At 36.5% G+C, this 16,677-nt stretch overlaps 2 protein-coding genes across 2 annotated transcripts; both read right to left on the bottom strand.

The window, feature by feature from the left end:
• Window positions 1-4,478: 4,478 nt before the first annotated feature.
• LOC111895204 (protein SEED AND ROOT HAIR PROTECTIVE PROTEIN) lies at window positions 4,479-5,382 on the bottom strand. The gene is made up of 2 exons (XM_023891309.3): window positions 5,142-5,382; window positions 4,479-4,977 (listed from the first exon to the last, which is right to left on the bottom strand). Exons 1-2 carry the CDS (start codon window positions 5,335-5,337, stop codon window positions 4,619-4,621), a joined length of 555 nt encoding a protein of 184 aa, XP_023747077.1. The 5' UTR covers window positions 5,338-5,382; the 3' UTR covers window positions 4,479-4,618.
• Window positions 5,383-7,589: 2,207 nt separating this feature from the next.
• LOC111895214 (protein SEED AND ROOT HAIR PROTECTIVE PROTEIN) lies at window positions 7,590-8,493 on the bottom strand. Its single transcript, XM_023891320.3, has 2 exons — window positions 8,274-8,493; window positions 7,590-8,104 (listed from the first exon to the last, which is right to left on the bottom strand). The coding sequence occupies exons 1-2, from the start codon at window positions 8,467-8,469 to the stop codon at window positions 7,746-7,748; spliced, it is 555 nt and encodes a 184-aa protein (XP_023747088.1). The 5' UTR covers window positions 8,470-8,493; the 3' UTR covers window positions 7,590-7,745.
• Between the last annotated feature and the right edge of the window lie 8,184 nt (window positions 8,494-16,677).

Raw genomic sequence — 16,677 nt, 5'->3', positions numbered from 1 at the left:
TATGCGTGATAGTGGGGATGAACTGGCTGAGCAGGCTTATTTCCATGATCGGTTGCGAGGGTCAGCAAGTGATAGTTTGAACCCCAAGTAGGGGAGATATGACCATCCATGGGGAGGATATGAGACTTGGATCAGGGTTTTGTTTTGTGGCTAGCGCTCGAGAATATATTCATCATGGATACATGGGTTATGTTGCCTATGTTGTTGATACGCAGGTTGGGGAGCAGGTCTCAGTTTCAGATGTGCCAGTTGTTAGGGAGTTTGACGATGTATATGCGGAGGAGTTACCCTGTGTGCTTCTAGAGAGGCAAGTGGAGTTCAGGATTGATCTTGTGCTAGGTGCGGCTCCGATTGCCATGGCTCCATATCATTTGGCACCACTGGAGATGCAAGAGTTGTCCTCTCAGCTTCAGGAGTTCTTAGGCTAGCAGTTCATTAGATCTAGTAGTTCGCCATGGAGAGAGCCGATATTGTTCGTCAAGAAGAAGGATGGTTCACACCGGATGTGCATTGATTACCGGGAGTTGAACAAATTGACGATGAAGAACCGTTATCCCCTTCCACGGATTGATGATCTATTTGATCAATTACAGGGTGCATCTTGGTTCTCTAAGATTTACTTGAGGTTGGGGTACTACCAGGTAAGGGTGAGAGAGGAGGATGTGGAGAAGACCACATTTTAGACTCGTTATGGGCATTATGAGTTCATGGTGATGCCATTTGGGCTTACAAATACGTCTGCAGTGTTTATGAATTTGATGAATTAGGTGTGTAGGCTGATGATCGACTGATCTGTTATAGTGTTCATTGATGATATATTATTGTATTCCAAGACTAGAGAGCAACACGAGGAGCACCTTCGAGAGATTTTGGGAATTTTGAGGCGGGAATGATTGTATGCCAAGTTCTCGAAGTATGAGTATTGGTTACGAGAGGTCCAGTGCTTGGGACATCTAGTTAACTATAATGAGATTTTGGTCTATCCGGTCAAGATCGAGGCTATGATGCTGTGAGAGGTTCCGAAATCTTCCTCAGAGATCAGGATTTTCTTGGATTTGGTGGGATATTATCGGAGATTTATCCATTATATCTCCAAGATTTTTGTACCTCTCACTCGTCTGACGAGGAAGGGGGTGTATTTCCGATGGGGCCCTGAGCAGCAGGTTGCTTTTCAGACGTTGCGATAGAGGTTATGCTAGGCCCCGGTATTGACCATTCCAGAGGGTGTCGAGGATTTCGTGGTATTTTGTGATGCATCCATCACTGGTTTTCGGGTGGTCCTTACGCATAGGGGACGGGTGATTGCTTATGCTTTGCGACAGTTGAAGCCGCATGAGGCGCTTATCCTACTCATGACCTGGAGTTGGGGGAAGTGGTTTTTTCCCTTCATATTTGGAGGCATTATCTTTATGGAGTCCATTGTACTATTTACACGAATCATCCTGGAAGGTTGTGATACGCTTCAAGAAGAGGGGGAAATAGGGTCCCCGGTATATTAGACCGTTCCCAATGATATCCAGGGTAGCCAGGGTGGACTGCCGGTTGGATTTGCCGAGTGAGCTCAGACAGATCCACAACACTTTCGATGTTTCTCAGTTGTGGAAGTGTGTGTCGGACGACGAGGCAGTGGTCCCCTTGGATGATATTTTGGTCGATGAGCGCCTGAATTATGTTGATAGGCCGGAAGCGATAGTGGAAAGGAAGATGAAGATTATGCGCAACAAGGAGATACCATTGGTAAAGGTTCAGTGGCAACATCGGAGAGACTCCGAGTTGACTTGGGAGCCGGTGGCTGAGATGCGGAAGCATTTTCCTAAGGTATTCGCCGCATTTGACTTTGAGGCTGAAGTATATTTCACGTGAGGGAGAATTGTAACATCCGAATGTCAAGGTAATTTCAATTTCAATCCTATATTTGAATAATATTTCATTTTGACCCTTGGGTTTGAGGAATGTTGCTAAAATGGCCCATAGTGGCAATATGATAATTCTGTCCAAGAGTAGTGATAACATCGGATTCATGCCGGTAATCATGTGGTTTCTTATTGTGACCATGTTTAGCATTCCATTGTGATTCCATTATGTGTTTACTTTCTTATTTTGGTTTAAAAACCTTTTATTTTGTGTTTATGATTAAATGAATCTTTGAATTTATATTGTAATTGCTATTTGGATTGATTATTCTTATTTAACTTATTTTTTCAAGTTTGATTGAAGATACATATGTGTTAAAGATTGTTGTTTTGTTTCCTATTGCTGAATGAATAAAGTTTAGATGACTTTCTAGTTGAGTTATTTTGAATCATAGTTGTCCAGTAACCATTGGTGATTATGACTAGAGTTTTGATCAAAACCTAGGGTTAGGAAATAAATTAATGAACTTTAATGTGTGTGCATGAGTAGAATGACCATTCTCTGCATGATTTAACTTTTATTACCATTAGGGTTAAATAAGATCAAATCTTGCTTAATACAAACTGAATACTGATTTGCATGATTGTTTGTTCACCTGATCAATAAATTAATAGTTGTGTTGAAATCAAAGGATTAGGTGTCATGACCATGACACTAGTCATATTAGGAATAGGTGAATACTGAATAAATATCCATTGTATAAGTAGTTAGTCATTAATTTGAGATGTAATTTATCTAGACCAAAGTACCTAAAGAAATTTGTCTTCCATTCAGTTTATCGATATTTGATGTTAAGTGGTATTTATAGTATTTAATAAAACATTTCTTTATTTCTTAGTGTGTTTAGTGTAACCTATAATCAAAAACTACAAATTAATTCACCACCGTTTCCATTGTGTTCGACACCTGGTCTTACCACAACTATACAATTACACAACTAGGTATACTGCCTAGTGTGTTTATTAGTCCGGTTAAGATAAAATCAGCTGTATAAATTTAATACTTGAATAATTAAAAAATATATATAAACACACATCAAGTAGTACGCTGAGCGTACGTTGTGTACGCTAGGCGTACTAGGGTGCACCGTAATACGCTACGCGTACACCTCGTATGTGGGGAGTACGTAAAGAAAGTGCAAACCCTAATTTTTAGGGGATGGTCCATATATAAACACAATTATAGCCTCATTTCTCATTACTTCATCAGCCTCCCTCTGTGAGAATCGACCCTAAGCAAACCCTAAGTGAGAAGAGTGCATTTTGAGCCCATTGGAGTGTTTTGGAGGTGTTCTTGAAGAAGAAAAAGGTGGTGAGAAGAGCTTGGAGCTTGGAAGCATCTTGGATCTGAGATTATCTTTTTGTTAGCAACCTCCAAGAGGTATAAAGTTCACAACTTGATCACTCCATCTTGTAGATCTAGACATTTCTTCATTTAAGACACTCTTTGTCCTACATATGGTGATTCTTGAGGATGGCATGTTCTTGACCCAATAAGTCATATTTTCAGACCTTAGGATGAGTCTTAAGTCATAAAATTGTGGTCGTGATGGTTAGTTTTTGTTCCATGCATGTTATAGAAGGTTTTAAGGAATTAAGATGTTGAAATTTTGTGTATTAAACACTTAATAGGCATGCAAAGTCATAAAATTGGAAACTTTATGACTGTTGAGGGTATTTTGGCTTTGGATCTTACTTTGGATGTGAAGATTTGGAGTATTAAGCTCTTAATGGGGAAATGGTTGAACATGACGCATACGTTGATCGTACAAAGTGGTTGCTAACCGCTAACAAACAATTTTTTCATAAATTAGAGGTTCCACACCACTATAAGATAAAAAAATGTTTGAAAAAAAATAACTTATAGTGGATGAAAACCGCTAACAAACAATTTTTTCATAAATTACCTTCCTCTAACTTGTAAGTTAACAAGTTAATAAACTATAAACTAATAAATAATAAGTTTTTTTTTTTTTTGCCAAACACCCCCTTAATGGACTTATGAATTGGGTTATAAAAAAAAATGTAATGGTCAATGAGTATATGGGATAATGGAATCTAGAATTAGGGTTAATGAGAATTAAGTCATTAACAAAGAGCTACGAAGTGAATCTGATCACCAAATAAATAAAGCAAATGATGGTAAAAAAGATTCGATAGTTGGTTAATAAGAAGAGGGCAGTAAAAAGCATGCCTATTAGCTAACTGATCTCCAGAAGATTTACATAAATATTTGTGTAACATCAAATATATTAACGTATCTAACAAATAATTTCGTAAAACTCAGCTTTATTTACACTAATACGAAAAAATCGAATAGTTGCATGGGATCTCTGGAAATACTACTCTGTAGGTCCGCCCTAATTGTTATATTTTAATAAAAAAAATCATATATTAATAAAGGAAAATATTTATTATTATTATTAAAATATTGAATGTTTATGTTTTAATTCTATATACCACTAGCATATATGGTTTGAATTCAATATCAGCAAAATCAGAACGGCATCTTGATTATCATTGTTCTTTCTTGCTATAATGTGAACGATAAGAATTTGCATTTAACCGAGACAAAAACTGCATGTAATTATCTTCGATCACAACAAAATGAAAAAAATATATATATAAGAACAAATTAAAGTACATTTAAAATTGGAAAAAATGATTCATCAAATATTGCAAGAGTAAATCTATTAATACTCTTTTTAATATTTTTTGTTATCGGAGACTGTCTGAGGTTTATTACCGGTGTAGAAAAAAGGTTTGAGCGAATAGAGATTTGCATTTTTAAGGAGACGATGAGTCGATGAAGAAATAATATGAGCACCCTTAACCCCTCCATTAATATCCAAAGGAACCTTGCACTCCTTCAATGGCGAGCTCTCCAGGAGGGCCTTGCATTCCTTGAGTTCCCACTGAGCATTCTTTAAGAACTTGGTCGATTGAGGGGACAATTTGGCTAAAAAGTAGCCCTTATCATCAGCTGGGCAACTTGAAACGGAGAATGGTGCTAATTCAAGTCCCTTTTGGTTTCTTGCCAAACAAGTTATTCTTGCCGTGGCTCCTGCATTCATTAAAATAGGTAATCATCAATAATTAAATTAGTGTTAAACTTGTAACATAATCCCTGTCTTTTGAATTGAAATACGTAAAATAAATTCCAAATCAAGTTTATTAATATTAAGTTAGCACGATGCATGTAAAAGTACCAACTTGTGAGATATATACCTTTAAGTGGAATGAATTTAGGGCCGGATTTACAATATATTAGGCCTTGAACTTCAATGGATTTAGGAATTTCCTTCTGTTTCATCTTGTGAGGGATCTCCGGCAGCTTAGCAACTCCATAAGCAGCATCCGCAGAGGAGGAGATGATTGATATCACCATGCAGAATAGAAAGACAACGTTGGAGAATGTGTCCATTGTCTTGGTTGTTGTATATCTTTGAATAGGAATTAGATGGGTATATTTTTGGTGATTGTGGTTGTAGACGTTTTATAGTGAGATATGTTGGAATTATTTTCTTAAATTTGTATATGTCAAAAATGGAAGAATGTGGTGGATGATTTATATGACATGGGAGCACGACGGCTTGTAAAAGATGGATGAGTCTCACCTAATGATCATGGACATGTTTTTTGTAACTTAATATTTAATTTTATGTTTGTAGGGACAACAATTCATTTGATTTTACTATATATTAACAGTTCATTCGATTTCATCAAATTTTGTTTTTTAGAAAATTTTTAATCACACTGAAATGTTAAAAAGTTAGAATTATTATAAAGTATAAACTGGAGTACTAAATGAGCATTTAGTCAACAATATATTAACTATATTTAACCGGTCAAACTTGCATGATTGAATTATTGGTTAAATAATCTAATTATTATTTTATTGTTAGGCTAAATGTTGTCATAAATTTGCCACCGCTGGTAAACACCGGGCCTCACCAAAAAACTTACCGCCAGTATAATACCGGCGGTGACTTTCTACCAATGGCAAAACTTTGAAAATAGAACATTTGGTTTGGAGTGGAACGTTGTTAACGGTTGGCAACGATTATTTTCTCATTTTTTTTATAACAAATTTACTTTACACACGCACAAACACCGTTCTTCAAAGACATTACCAAATTACACAGTTTACATATTTTTCATTCAAAAAATGTCTTTAAACAATCCAAACTCTTCCAAGAAAAATGTTGCAAACCAAAATGTTTCCAACAAATTCGCACTTTTCGGATATGATCCGTTATCACCGCCACCTTACTGACCACAAACGTGAAACATCCCAAAATCAAAGTAATTTTTTAATTTTTTTTCCAAAACAACCCAAAGACAATAATTGTTTACAAAATAATTGTTTCAAAAGTGACAATCAATAATCAGAGTAACCCAAAATCAAAATAACATAAAATCTGAAGGATGTGTATGATCATGCTTTCACCTTGCCATGGTTATCTGAAGTACCTGAAACAATAAACTGAAATTTTATGCCAAAGCTTAGTGAGTTCTCCTAAAGTACCACAACATACCATAACATATACATGCATTGCATGCTGGGTCCAATCAGTCATTGGACTGGAATACCCTCGAGTCCACAGCCATCTAGTTGGATTACCCCCGGCCCAATTAGTCATTGAACAAGAATGCCAATATGCAACGGGTCCACTCAGTTATCGAACTGGAATACCATCGAGTTCACAGCCATCGGGCCGAATTACCCCTGCTCTGTTGGCTCATGCACATAGCAGTAAAGCCTCAACCCAATCCATGACATGTCGACATATACATAATAGATAACATATAACCAGTTAACAGACAAACATGCAGATCTACAGATCACTACCGTATAACAACATTCTATATATCAGGACACATATCTAACAGATCACTACAACATATCAACATCCTCTATACCAGGATACATAATCAAATGGGACGACATTGGTGCCTTCGACCTTCAAGAACAGTGAGGAAAACTCACCTCTTAGCCTGAAAAGATCGTTGAACAGGACACTGCTTTGAGTTATTTAGTAGCATCAATTGCATGATTGTGTGTGGTTAATTAGTGTATATGCATCAACTCTTAGGGCATGTTTGGCACGGAGCTTTTGGAAGCGTTTGAGAGCTTCTAGCTTCTACATTTTAGAAAAACGCTCTAGTTTAAACAAAAAATTCGTTTGCAGTAGGAGCGTTTAGCTTTTAGTTTTAACAAAACGCTCCGATTCTAAAAGCTACTTTATGTAGCGTTTAACAAAACGCTCCTGAGCTTTTGAAATCAATTTCCATAATTACCCTTAAAAATATATTTATATATTTATTTATTTTTAATCAATTGTCCTTTTATGTAATTTTATTTATTTCAAAAGCTTTCAGCAACTTTTGCCAAACATACATATAACCAATAAAAGTTACAGCTTCACGCTACCAGCTACCTGCTACATGCTACTAGCTACCCGCTACCCGCTTCCAGCTAACAGCTACTTTTATCAAACACACCCTTAGTCTTCATCTATATATTACTATTAGAGGAACAATTTTTATAATTATTAAAATATTAAATATTAAATGTTTATGTTTTTATTTTATATACGACTTATATTGTTGGAATTCAATATCATCAAAATTAGAACGGCATCTTAATTATCATTGTTTTTTCTTGCTATAATGTCAACAGTAAGAATTTGCATTTAAATTGAGACAAAAACCGCATGTAATTCTCTTCGATCACCAAAATGAAAAGAAATATAAGAACAAATTAAAGTACATTTAAAAATGGAAAATGATTCATCAAATATTGCAAGAGTAAATTTATTAATACTCTTGTTAATATTTATTGTTATCGGCGACTGTGTGAGGTTTATCACTAGTGTAGAAAAAGGGTTTGAGCGAATAGAGATTTGCGTTTTTAAGGAGACGATGAGCCGAAGAAGAAATAATATGAGCACCCTTAACCCCTCCATTAATATCCAAAGGAACCTTACACTCCTTCAATGGCGAGCTCTCCAGGAAGGCCTTGCACTCTTTGAGCTCCCACTGAGCATTCTTTAAGAACTTTGTCGATGGAGGGGACAATTTGGCTAAAAAGTAGCCCTTATCATCAGCTGGGCAACTTGAGACGGAGAATGGTGCTAATTCAAGTCCCTTTTGGTTTCTTGCCAAACAAGTTATTCTTGCTGTGGCTCCTGTATCCATTAAAATAAGTAATCATCCATAAATTAGTGTTAAATTTTTGACGCAGTTCCTGTCTTTTTGAATTGTAATACGTAAACTATATATATACCATATAAAGTTTATTAATATTAAGTTAGTACGATGCATGTCAATGTACGAATTTGTGAGATACATATATACCTTTAAGTGGAATAAATTTAGAGCCGGATTTACAGTATATAAGGCCTTGAACTGCAATGGGTTTTGGAATTTCCTTCTCTTTCATCTTGTGAGGAATCTCCGGCAGCTTAGCAACTCCATAAGCAGCATCAGCAGAGGCGAAGATGATTGATACCACCACGCAGAATAGAAAGACAACGTTGGAGAATGTGTCCATGGTCTTCGTTGTTCTATATATTTGAATAGGATTTGGATAGCTATATTTTTGTTGATTGTGGTTTGGACGTTTTATAGTGCGAAGTGATGGAATTATTTTCTTATATTTGTATATCTTAAAAATGGAAGAATATGGTGGATGATTGATTACATGGGAGCACGACGGCTGGTAAAAGAACTACGTGTTTCTTTTTGCAATTTAGTGTTAAATTATATTTTCTATCTAGGGATAGCAATTATTAAATTTTACTGTATTCTTTGAGAGACAACAATTCATTCGATTTCATCATTATTGTTTCTTAGATGAATTTAATCAAACTCAAATGTTAAAAAGTGAGAATTATTAAACTATGATTAAATGAGCATTTATTCAACTTAAATCTCAATATGTCTTTATGAATGACTGGATTGACCGCTAAGTATGGAGAATCATTGTAGCCACACCAAAAGGTTGGTGGGAAAGTAATTGGTATGTATATGAATCTCACATAAACAGAGCTCATATAGTAAGGAGCTACAAAGGGACAGAAAAGAAATTACAAGGTACAGACACAAAAAGAGAATTAAGAATCTAGAAAAGAAAAAGGGGATACACACCATTCAGCCCAATTCCCACAAACATCATTGCCTCTATGTATGCACCAAGTATAAGAGAGTGAGATCACCTTGCCAACCAGTTTAGTGGGATTCACCTTGATATTTTTAAAAGTTTTATCATTCCTCGAGATCCATATGTTCCAAATCAGGCAGTAGAAAATAAAAACCAGGATATACTTTTTCTTGGGATAGTTCCCCCAAGTAGCAGCAAAATCGATGAATTCTCTAACACTTTGAGAAAATTCTGACTCTAATTCCACACCATTTAAGTATCCATTGTTGCACCTCTCTAGTATAATTGTAGGTAATTAGCAAGTGATCAACCGATTCTCATTCATTATTGCACAATGGGCATAACGATCTAGGGGTAGTTACACCACTAGTAGCCAAGGTTTCAGCCACCGGGATCCCATCTAATGCTACACGCCAAACAAAGCATCGCACCATCAAAGGAATTGTCTTTGTCCACCAAATTGCCGTTCCAATGTATGGGTTCAACTTTGACTCCAAAATTTCCTCATTCTATTCACCGTGAGTTCTCCATTATGATTAACGATAAAACTAAAACCAAATTTGGATTTTACCTTAGCATTCAGATTTCCAATATCTGTGTATAGATGTAACAGTTCATTTAATTCATCAGGTCCAGTTGGTTCAAATTTCCACATCCACGAGAAACCATTTGTGGATAGTCTATCACCCAATGAGCAACATTTGATTGTATTACACTAGTCGATTATATATTGTGATAGCTTGTATTATTTGTATTTTAGAGGTTGTCAAGTGAAAATATTGTAACCTATTTATTTTCATGTGAATAAGAGGGAACAAAGATTTTGGCCTGATTCTATTATGGTATCAGAGCGACATCTTCTTTGTGAAACCTAGCAGCCGAAATTCTTCAACCCTAGTTGCAGATCATCGTCCCTCTCATCTCTTTTGTGGATAGTCTATCACCCAATGAGCAACATTTGATTGTATTACACTAGTCGATTATATATTGTGATAGCTTGTATTATTTGTATTTTAGAGGTTGTCAAGTGAAAATATTGTAACCTATTTATTTTCATGTGAATAAGAGGGAACAAAGATTTTGGCCTGATTCTATTATGGTATCAGAGCGACATCTTCTTTGTGAAACCTAGCAGCCGAAATTCTTCAACCCTAGTTGCAGATCATCGTCCCTCTCATCTCTTCTTCCTGTTCTACTCATTAGATCTCATTTAATACAATGTCAACTCCTCTTCATCCTATTGTTACTGTATCAAACATCATCTGAAATTACGTCCTTATTACTCTTGAAATTGAAAACGGCCAATATACATCTTGGGTTGAACTATTCAGAATCCATTGTTGTGCTTTCCAGGTACTTGATCATATTCTGCCTCCTGCTAAAGCCATTCCCTCTTCTACCAGTGAAAAAGATAAAGTTGTTGATGTTAAGACCAATGACCAATGAACTGACCAATGAACTGGAATGGCCCTACTTGGAACTCTCCGCCAAGTTCCATACCCTATAACCCATCGTTATCAGTTTCGCCCACCCCCACCTACAACCGGTATTCTGGGTCCTTCTCCTACACATGCTTATGCTGCCTCTGAAGCTTTATACACTCCCACCAATATTGAACAGGCCATGCACATGATGACACAGAATCCGGACCCCAACTGGTCTCTTGACACAGGCGCCACCAATCAAATGACAAATACCATAAGTAAAATCTCAACTTATGTCAATAATAGTAGACTGGACCGTATTGTCTTTGGTAATGGTTCACACATACCGATCCATGGTTCTGGAAACACCACACTTCAGCCTCCCTTCCTACCACTCAAACTCTCAAATATTTTGCATGCTCCGAACCTCATTAAAAACCTTTTGTCTATCTGTCGCGCCTTACCACCGATAATTCTGTTACTATTGAATTTGACCCTTTTGGTAGTCTTGTGAAGTATTACCAGACGCAGATTCCTATCCTCCGATGTGATAGCACTGGAGATCTCTACCCTCTTTCACTGCCAAATTCACAAGTCACTAGTCCTTCCACATTTGTTGCTTTGTCATAAGATCTTTGACATCGTCTCTTGGGATATCCCGAATCTTCTTCTTTACGTGTCTTAAATAAAAACAAGTTTCTCTATGTTCAGTCTTTTTCCAATAAACATATTTGTCAGTCTTGTGTATCTGGAAAACATATCAAGTTACCATTTTATGCTTCTACATCCTTTACATCTTTGCCTTTTGATATTGTTCATAGTGATCTATGGACCTCACCCGTTCTTAGCTCGGGAGGTCACCGTTATTATGTGTTGTTTATTGATGATTACACTGATTATTTATGGACTTACCCACTATCCAATAAATCCAAAGGCTTCTACATTTTTCTCAACTTCCATAAACACATAACCACTCAATTTGGACGTCCCATCAAAATTTTTCAGTGTGACAACGACAGCGAATATAACAACCAATCGTTTCATAACTTATGCACTACTAATGGTATGAAATTTCGTTTTTCTTGTCCTTACACATCGCCTCAGAATGGAAAAGCGGAACGAACCATCCGCACCATCAATAACATAGTTCACACCCTCCTTGCTCATGCGTCTCTCCCTACCACCTTTTGACTCCATGCCCTTCAAATGGAAAATTACATTCTCAATATTCTTCCCCACAAAACAAACGACTATTATACTCCTATGTTCCTTCTTTTTCACAAACACCCCTTCTATGATCACCTTAAAGTTTTCGGTTGCCTATGCTATCCTCTCACACCTTGCATCTCCAGTCAAAAACTTGCAAAACGACCCTCTCTTTGTGTCTTCCTTGGATACCCCTCCAATCACAGGGGGTATAAATACTACGCATTTTCCTCTCGCAAGATCATAATATCATGACATGTTGTATTCGGTGAACATGTTTTCCCCTTTGCTAAACTTTACTCATCCCCTCCCGTCTATGACTTCCTTCAAAATTCACTCAAAACCAAACCACATCCAGCCGTATGGGATTTAGTTAACTATCCTACTGACCAAACATCTCCTGTCTCCACTCCAACCTCTCCCAACTCTTTTTAGAATACCGAGTCAAGTAGACCCACACCTACATCCCTAAAGACACCGCCACCTATAAATTCCACTACTACCTCAGACACACCACCTTTCATCCATACTTATTCTCGTCGCCGGCATACCAATACTCAACAGAACATCCCACCACCTCCTACTACATACGGCCAATTACCCACTCATATTCCCAATCCACCACCTCCACCTCCACCAACTTGCACCATTAAAACCCAGAGTATGTCCGACATCACTAAACCAAAACGGCCTTTATCCTTACATATTTCTACTGCCACTATCATTGCTCCCCTCTCTCGCCACCCCATTGATGCACTATCCATACCTGACGGGAACCATGCCATGACTGACGAGTTTAACACTCTTATTGATAATAATATTTGGGGATTTCGTACCTCGTTGCAATAACATGAACATTATTTGGTGTATGTGGATTTTTAAACATAAAAAGGGTTGATTGTTCTTTAGAGTGCTATAAAGCGTGTTTGGTTTATGATGGCACGTCTCAACAGGTGGGTGTCGATTGCGAGGAAACTTTTAGCCCAATCATTAAACTGGTACCACCCGGACGGTTCTTACCATTGCTCTATATAAAAAGTGGGCGATCAACCAATTCGACATAGAAAATTCCTCCCTTCATGGGTACCTCTTAGAGACGGTTTTTATGCATCAGCGCCTTGGTTTTTGAGATTCCAGATTTCCTAATCATGTTTGCAGATTAAAGCGGTCCTTATACAACTTGAAACAAGCACCTCGCGCATGGTACCAACGCTTCATAGACTACGTTACCACTCTCAGTTTTCAGCATAGCACATGTGATCACTCTCTATTTTTCTGCAACCACGACACTTCTATCACGCCTTTTGTCCAAGTTTTCCATGAAGGACTTAGATCCCTTATATTACTTCCTTGGCATCTCGGTCAAACATGAAGCTACCGACATGTTCTTGTCTCTAGCTAAATACGCTTCATAAATAATATCACATGCTAAAATGGGAGATTGCAACCTGATGCACACGCCGGTAGACACAACTAAAAAACTAAGTAGTGAAGCGGGTGACTTAATTGACGATCCCACTTCCTATCAAATCCTTGCTGTGGCTCTTCAATACTTGACATTCACTAGGTCCGACATATCTTACGATGGGATTATACATGAATATCAGTTCACCAACCAACTTGGTGTCCTACAGTAATGCAGAATGGACGAGTTGCCCGGACACCCGTCGTTCTAATGTGTTTTGAGCATATCCACATTCCTATGTGATCATGCAACCTAATGGCTTTGGATTTAAGTTTTTCTCTATTGAACATACAAATATAAACACCAAAGCAATAACCCTAGATCTAGTATATACAATTTCGAAATTCACATATATATTAAGGTTAGATGATTACCTCACTTCCTATATTGTAATAGCAAGAACAATCCTTGCTTGATATTGACTTCTTGAAAGCTTAGTGCCCCAAGTGTTGCACCTCTAATGGAGCCACAAACACTCAATGCAAAGGATGGCTTAGAGAGATGCTAAAAATCGGCCAGGGTTCTTAGAAAGACAAGAGTGGCCGAAAATCCATGCATGAGGGTCTTTAAATAGTTGTGGCTACTAGGGTTTTTCAAGTGGATACCCTAATTTCATTGCTTAGACCTTAAGCAGTCCATGGACCTCCTCAATTAGAAGCCTTGGACAAATTCTATAGGGCCTCCTATAGATTTCGTCCAGTCCTCCCAAAAGAGTCCATCAACCCAACTTTGCAACTATCAGTGATTTCCAAAACCAGTCACTCCATTATGAATTAGTTCCTTTAATCCTAAAATTAATATCAAATTAATTTTTGAGTAATCACCAATTAATAATATGATTCCAAATAATATATTAATCTTATAATATATTAATAAAATCATTCTGAGTACCAATTTATTATTCTAATAATAAATCCTACCAGCTCGACACATGTCTTTGGTCTATTGTGATAATGTAGGTGCCATTTATTTATCTCAAAAACCCAATTCAACATCAACGTACCAAGCACATTGAGGTCGATATTCATTTCGTTTGGGAGAAAGTTCAAAGAGGGCAGATTCGAGAGTTAAATGCACCCTTAAGATATCAGTTCGCTAACATTTTTTAAAAATGGCCTACGACGTGTCCTATTTGATGATTTCGTTCCAGTCTAAGCATTAGTCAAGCTCCTCCTTAGACTGAGGGGGTATATTAGACTAGCAGATTATATATTACGATAGCCTGTATTATTTATATTTTAGAGGTTGTAAAGTGTAAATATTGTAACCTATTTATATTCACGTGGATAAGAGGGAATAACGATTTTGGTGTGATTCTATTAGATTGTTTACGGTGCATATAACTTAGGAAATTTGGTAAAGAAAGGAGTTTTACTGCACCAAGGATCTTTCCTAGAACATAATTTTCACATCCGACCGCGGGATAAGGGCAAAAATGTTCGTCCAATATATCTGAACCGATTCAATAGACCTAACTTCCTTAGAAATATTGCATCAGACTCCGTTTGATGATTTCTCAACTAGATATGAGGCAGGTTTATTGAATAGATTATGAATGCTTACAATAACATCTCCCCATAAACCTTTCTTTTCATTCATGGGCCTCTAACATCATTTATATAATAAGACAATTTTTTGTGTAAGTATTGATCCAACACCCAAACCTCCAACTGTTTTAGGGGATATGACTTTTTTCCATTCGACCTAGTGAAAATTTCTTTTAAGCTCACTGATGCCCTATAGAAATCTATGCCTGGCTTTATCAGTTTTATCAGTGATACCTAACGAAGCTTTAAACAGGGACACATAGAATGTAGGGAGACTGTCTATAACTGATTTGATTAAGGTAAGACGACCTCCAAATAATAAGTGGCTTTCCAAGAAAGTCACCATTCTTGACCCCCCTCCCCCTTCAACACCGGTACTAGATGGGGAAACATTATGTTTATTTTACACATCTAACTAATCAGGTTAGGCACAAGGAAAGTCACAATACCCGCTAGTAAAGCACGATCATCATGACAACATAGAGGTAGCAACGGAATTGGTTTGGGTTAGGTCATTTTCGGGTTTAGCGGTTTAATTAAACAGGTTGAAAATCTCAACCCAATCACAACCTAATTAAGATAACATATTGATTTTCCAAACCAACAAAACATTTTTATTAAATGAATTGAAATTAGATTAACCTGTTTTTCCCAAACCCAACTTGTTTAATAAACGGATTTAGCCATTTAAATTTCCAAAAAAAAAAAGTTAAAAATCCAATAACCCTTCAAATAAAGCTACATAACTAAAACTTAAGAACTCCAATGATTGTTTAAGTTTGAGAATAATACAACCATAAAACAAACACAATTGAAGTTTCCACAAAGCATTATAAGTGACAAAATCATATTACCATTTCAGATTTTGATTTATGAGGCATACTTCTTAGAGAATGTTCTACGGTAAAATACTCCGAGGTGAATTTATCTCAAGGTATTCGATGTGACTTTATGGGGTCATCCTTACCGGGTCCTCCTATAATTACGTAGTGCATACCAATTATATATAACTAAGATCGAATAGACCTTTGAATAAGTAATCCTACTCTAAGACCACAACCAAACAAGGAACAAGAAGTAGAGCAAAAATCACAAATTTTAAGTCTATAAAATCTCAATTATATATAACCTTAGCGTATATAGTAAGCAATTATAGACCTACCAGTAAGGGTCTTTTAGTTTTCACATAGGTTATTTATAGTACCTTAAAATACCCCTATAGTATTTTAACTTTATGTTTGATTCTAGAGTTTCTTGGTATATGAAGATGATAAGTTTTTACACTTGTTGTTATTATATAGTATCATAAAATACTCCTATAGTATTTTAACTTTATGTTTGGTTCTAGAGTTCCTTTGTATGTAGAGTTGGTAAGTTTTAGACTTGTTGTAGCACCACAACCATTCCTAGGCATATGCTAATCACCTCTCAGACAAATATAGTTGATCAGACTATATTCTTCCCAGACCTGATTATATATTCCAAGGCCTACTGGTGTTGTTCAACTTTCTAAATACTTTTGTATTGTTCTTGTTATAACACTGTTCTAGTATGTATGCATGTATGTATACTTTTATAAAATATTATTATATTTAAAAGTATAACTCTTGGTCAGAGTGTTTTTATCCCATTGTATTTATAGTTGTATATCTTATATGGGTTGATATACTTAGTTCACTATAAACAATGCTCTAATACCAATCTGTCACACCCCCCAAACCGGAAAACGTTCGGGGGTGGATGACGTCATGTACAATATCAATGAATAATAGTAATTCAAGAAACAACCATCATATTGATAAAATAGTGTTTACATTGATTTCGAATCATTATATGTTTGACTCCAAAAGTATATAGCAAAAACTAAGACGTGACGCTACTATGCTCCATCTTCTTGAAACCTATGTGTGTACCTATATGTTGGTTCCCTGAGAATACAAGTGGTTTTGAAAGTGTA

The sequence above is a fragment of the Lactuca sativa genome, chromosome 5 (genome assembly GCF_002870075.4).
Source record: "Lactuca sativa cultivar Salinas chromosome 5, Lsat_Salinas_v11, whole genome shotgun sequence".
Taxonomy (NCBI): Eukaryota; Viridiplantae; Streptophyta; class Magnoliopsida; order Asterales; family Asteraceae; genus Lactuca; species Lactuca sativa.
The sequence above is the reverse complement of the archived record's forward strand: the minus strand, read 5'-3'. Positions and strand labels throughout refer to the sequence as shown.

Coding starts and splice junctions, on each gene's coding strand:
- LOC111895204 (XM_023891309.3), bottom strand. CDS start 5,337: ATGGACACATTCTCCAACGTTGTCTTTCTATTCTGCATGGTGATATCA. Junction 4,978..5,141: donor TAAATTCATTCCACTTAAAG/GTATATATCTCA, acceptor TAATGAATGCAG/GAGCCACGGCAAGAATAACT.
- LOC111895214 (XM_023891320.3), bottom strand. CDS start 8,469: ATGGACACATTCTCCAACGTTGTCTTTCTATTCTGCGTGGTGGTATCA. Junction 8,105..8,273: donor TAAATTTATTCCACTTAAAG/GTATATATGTAT, acceptor TAATGGATACAG/GAGCCACAGCAAGAATAACT.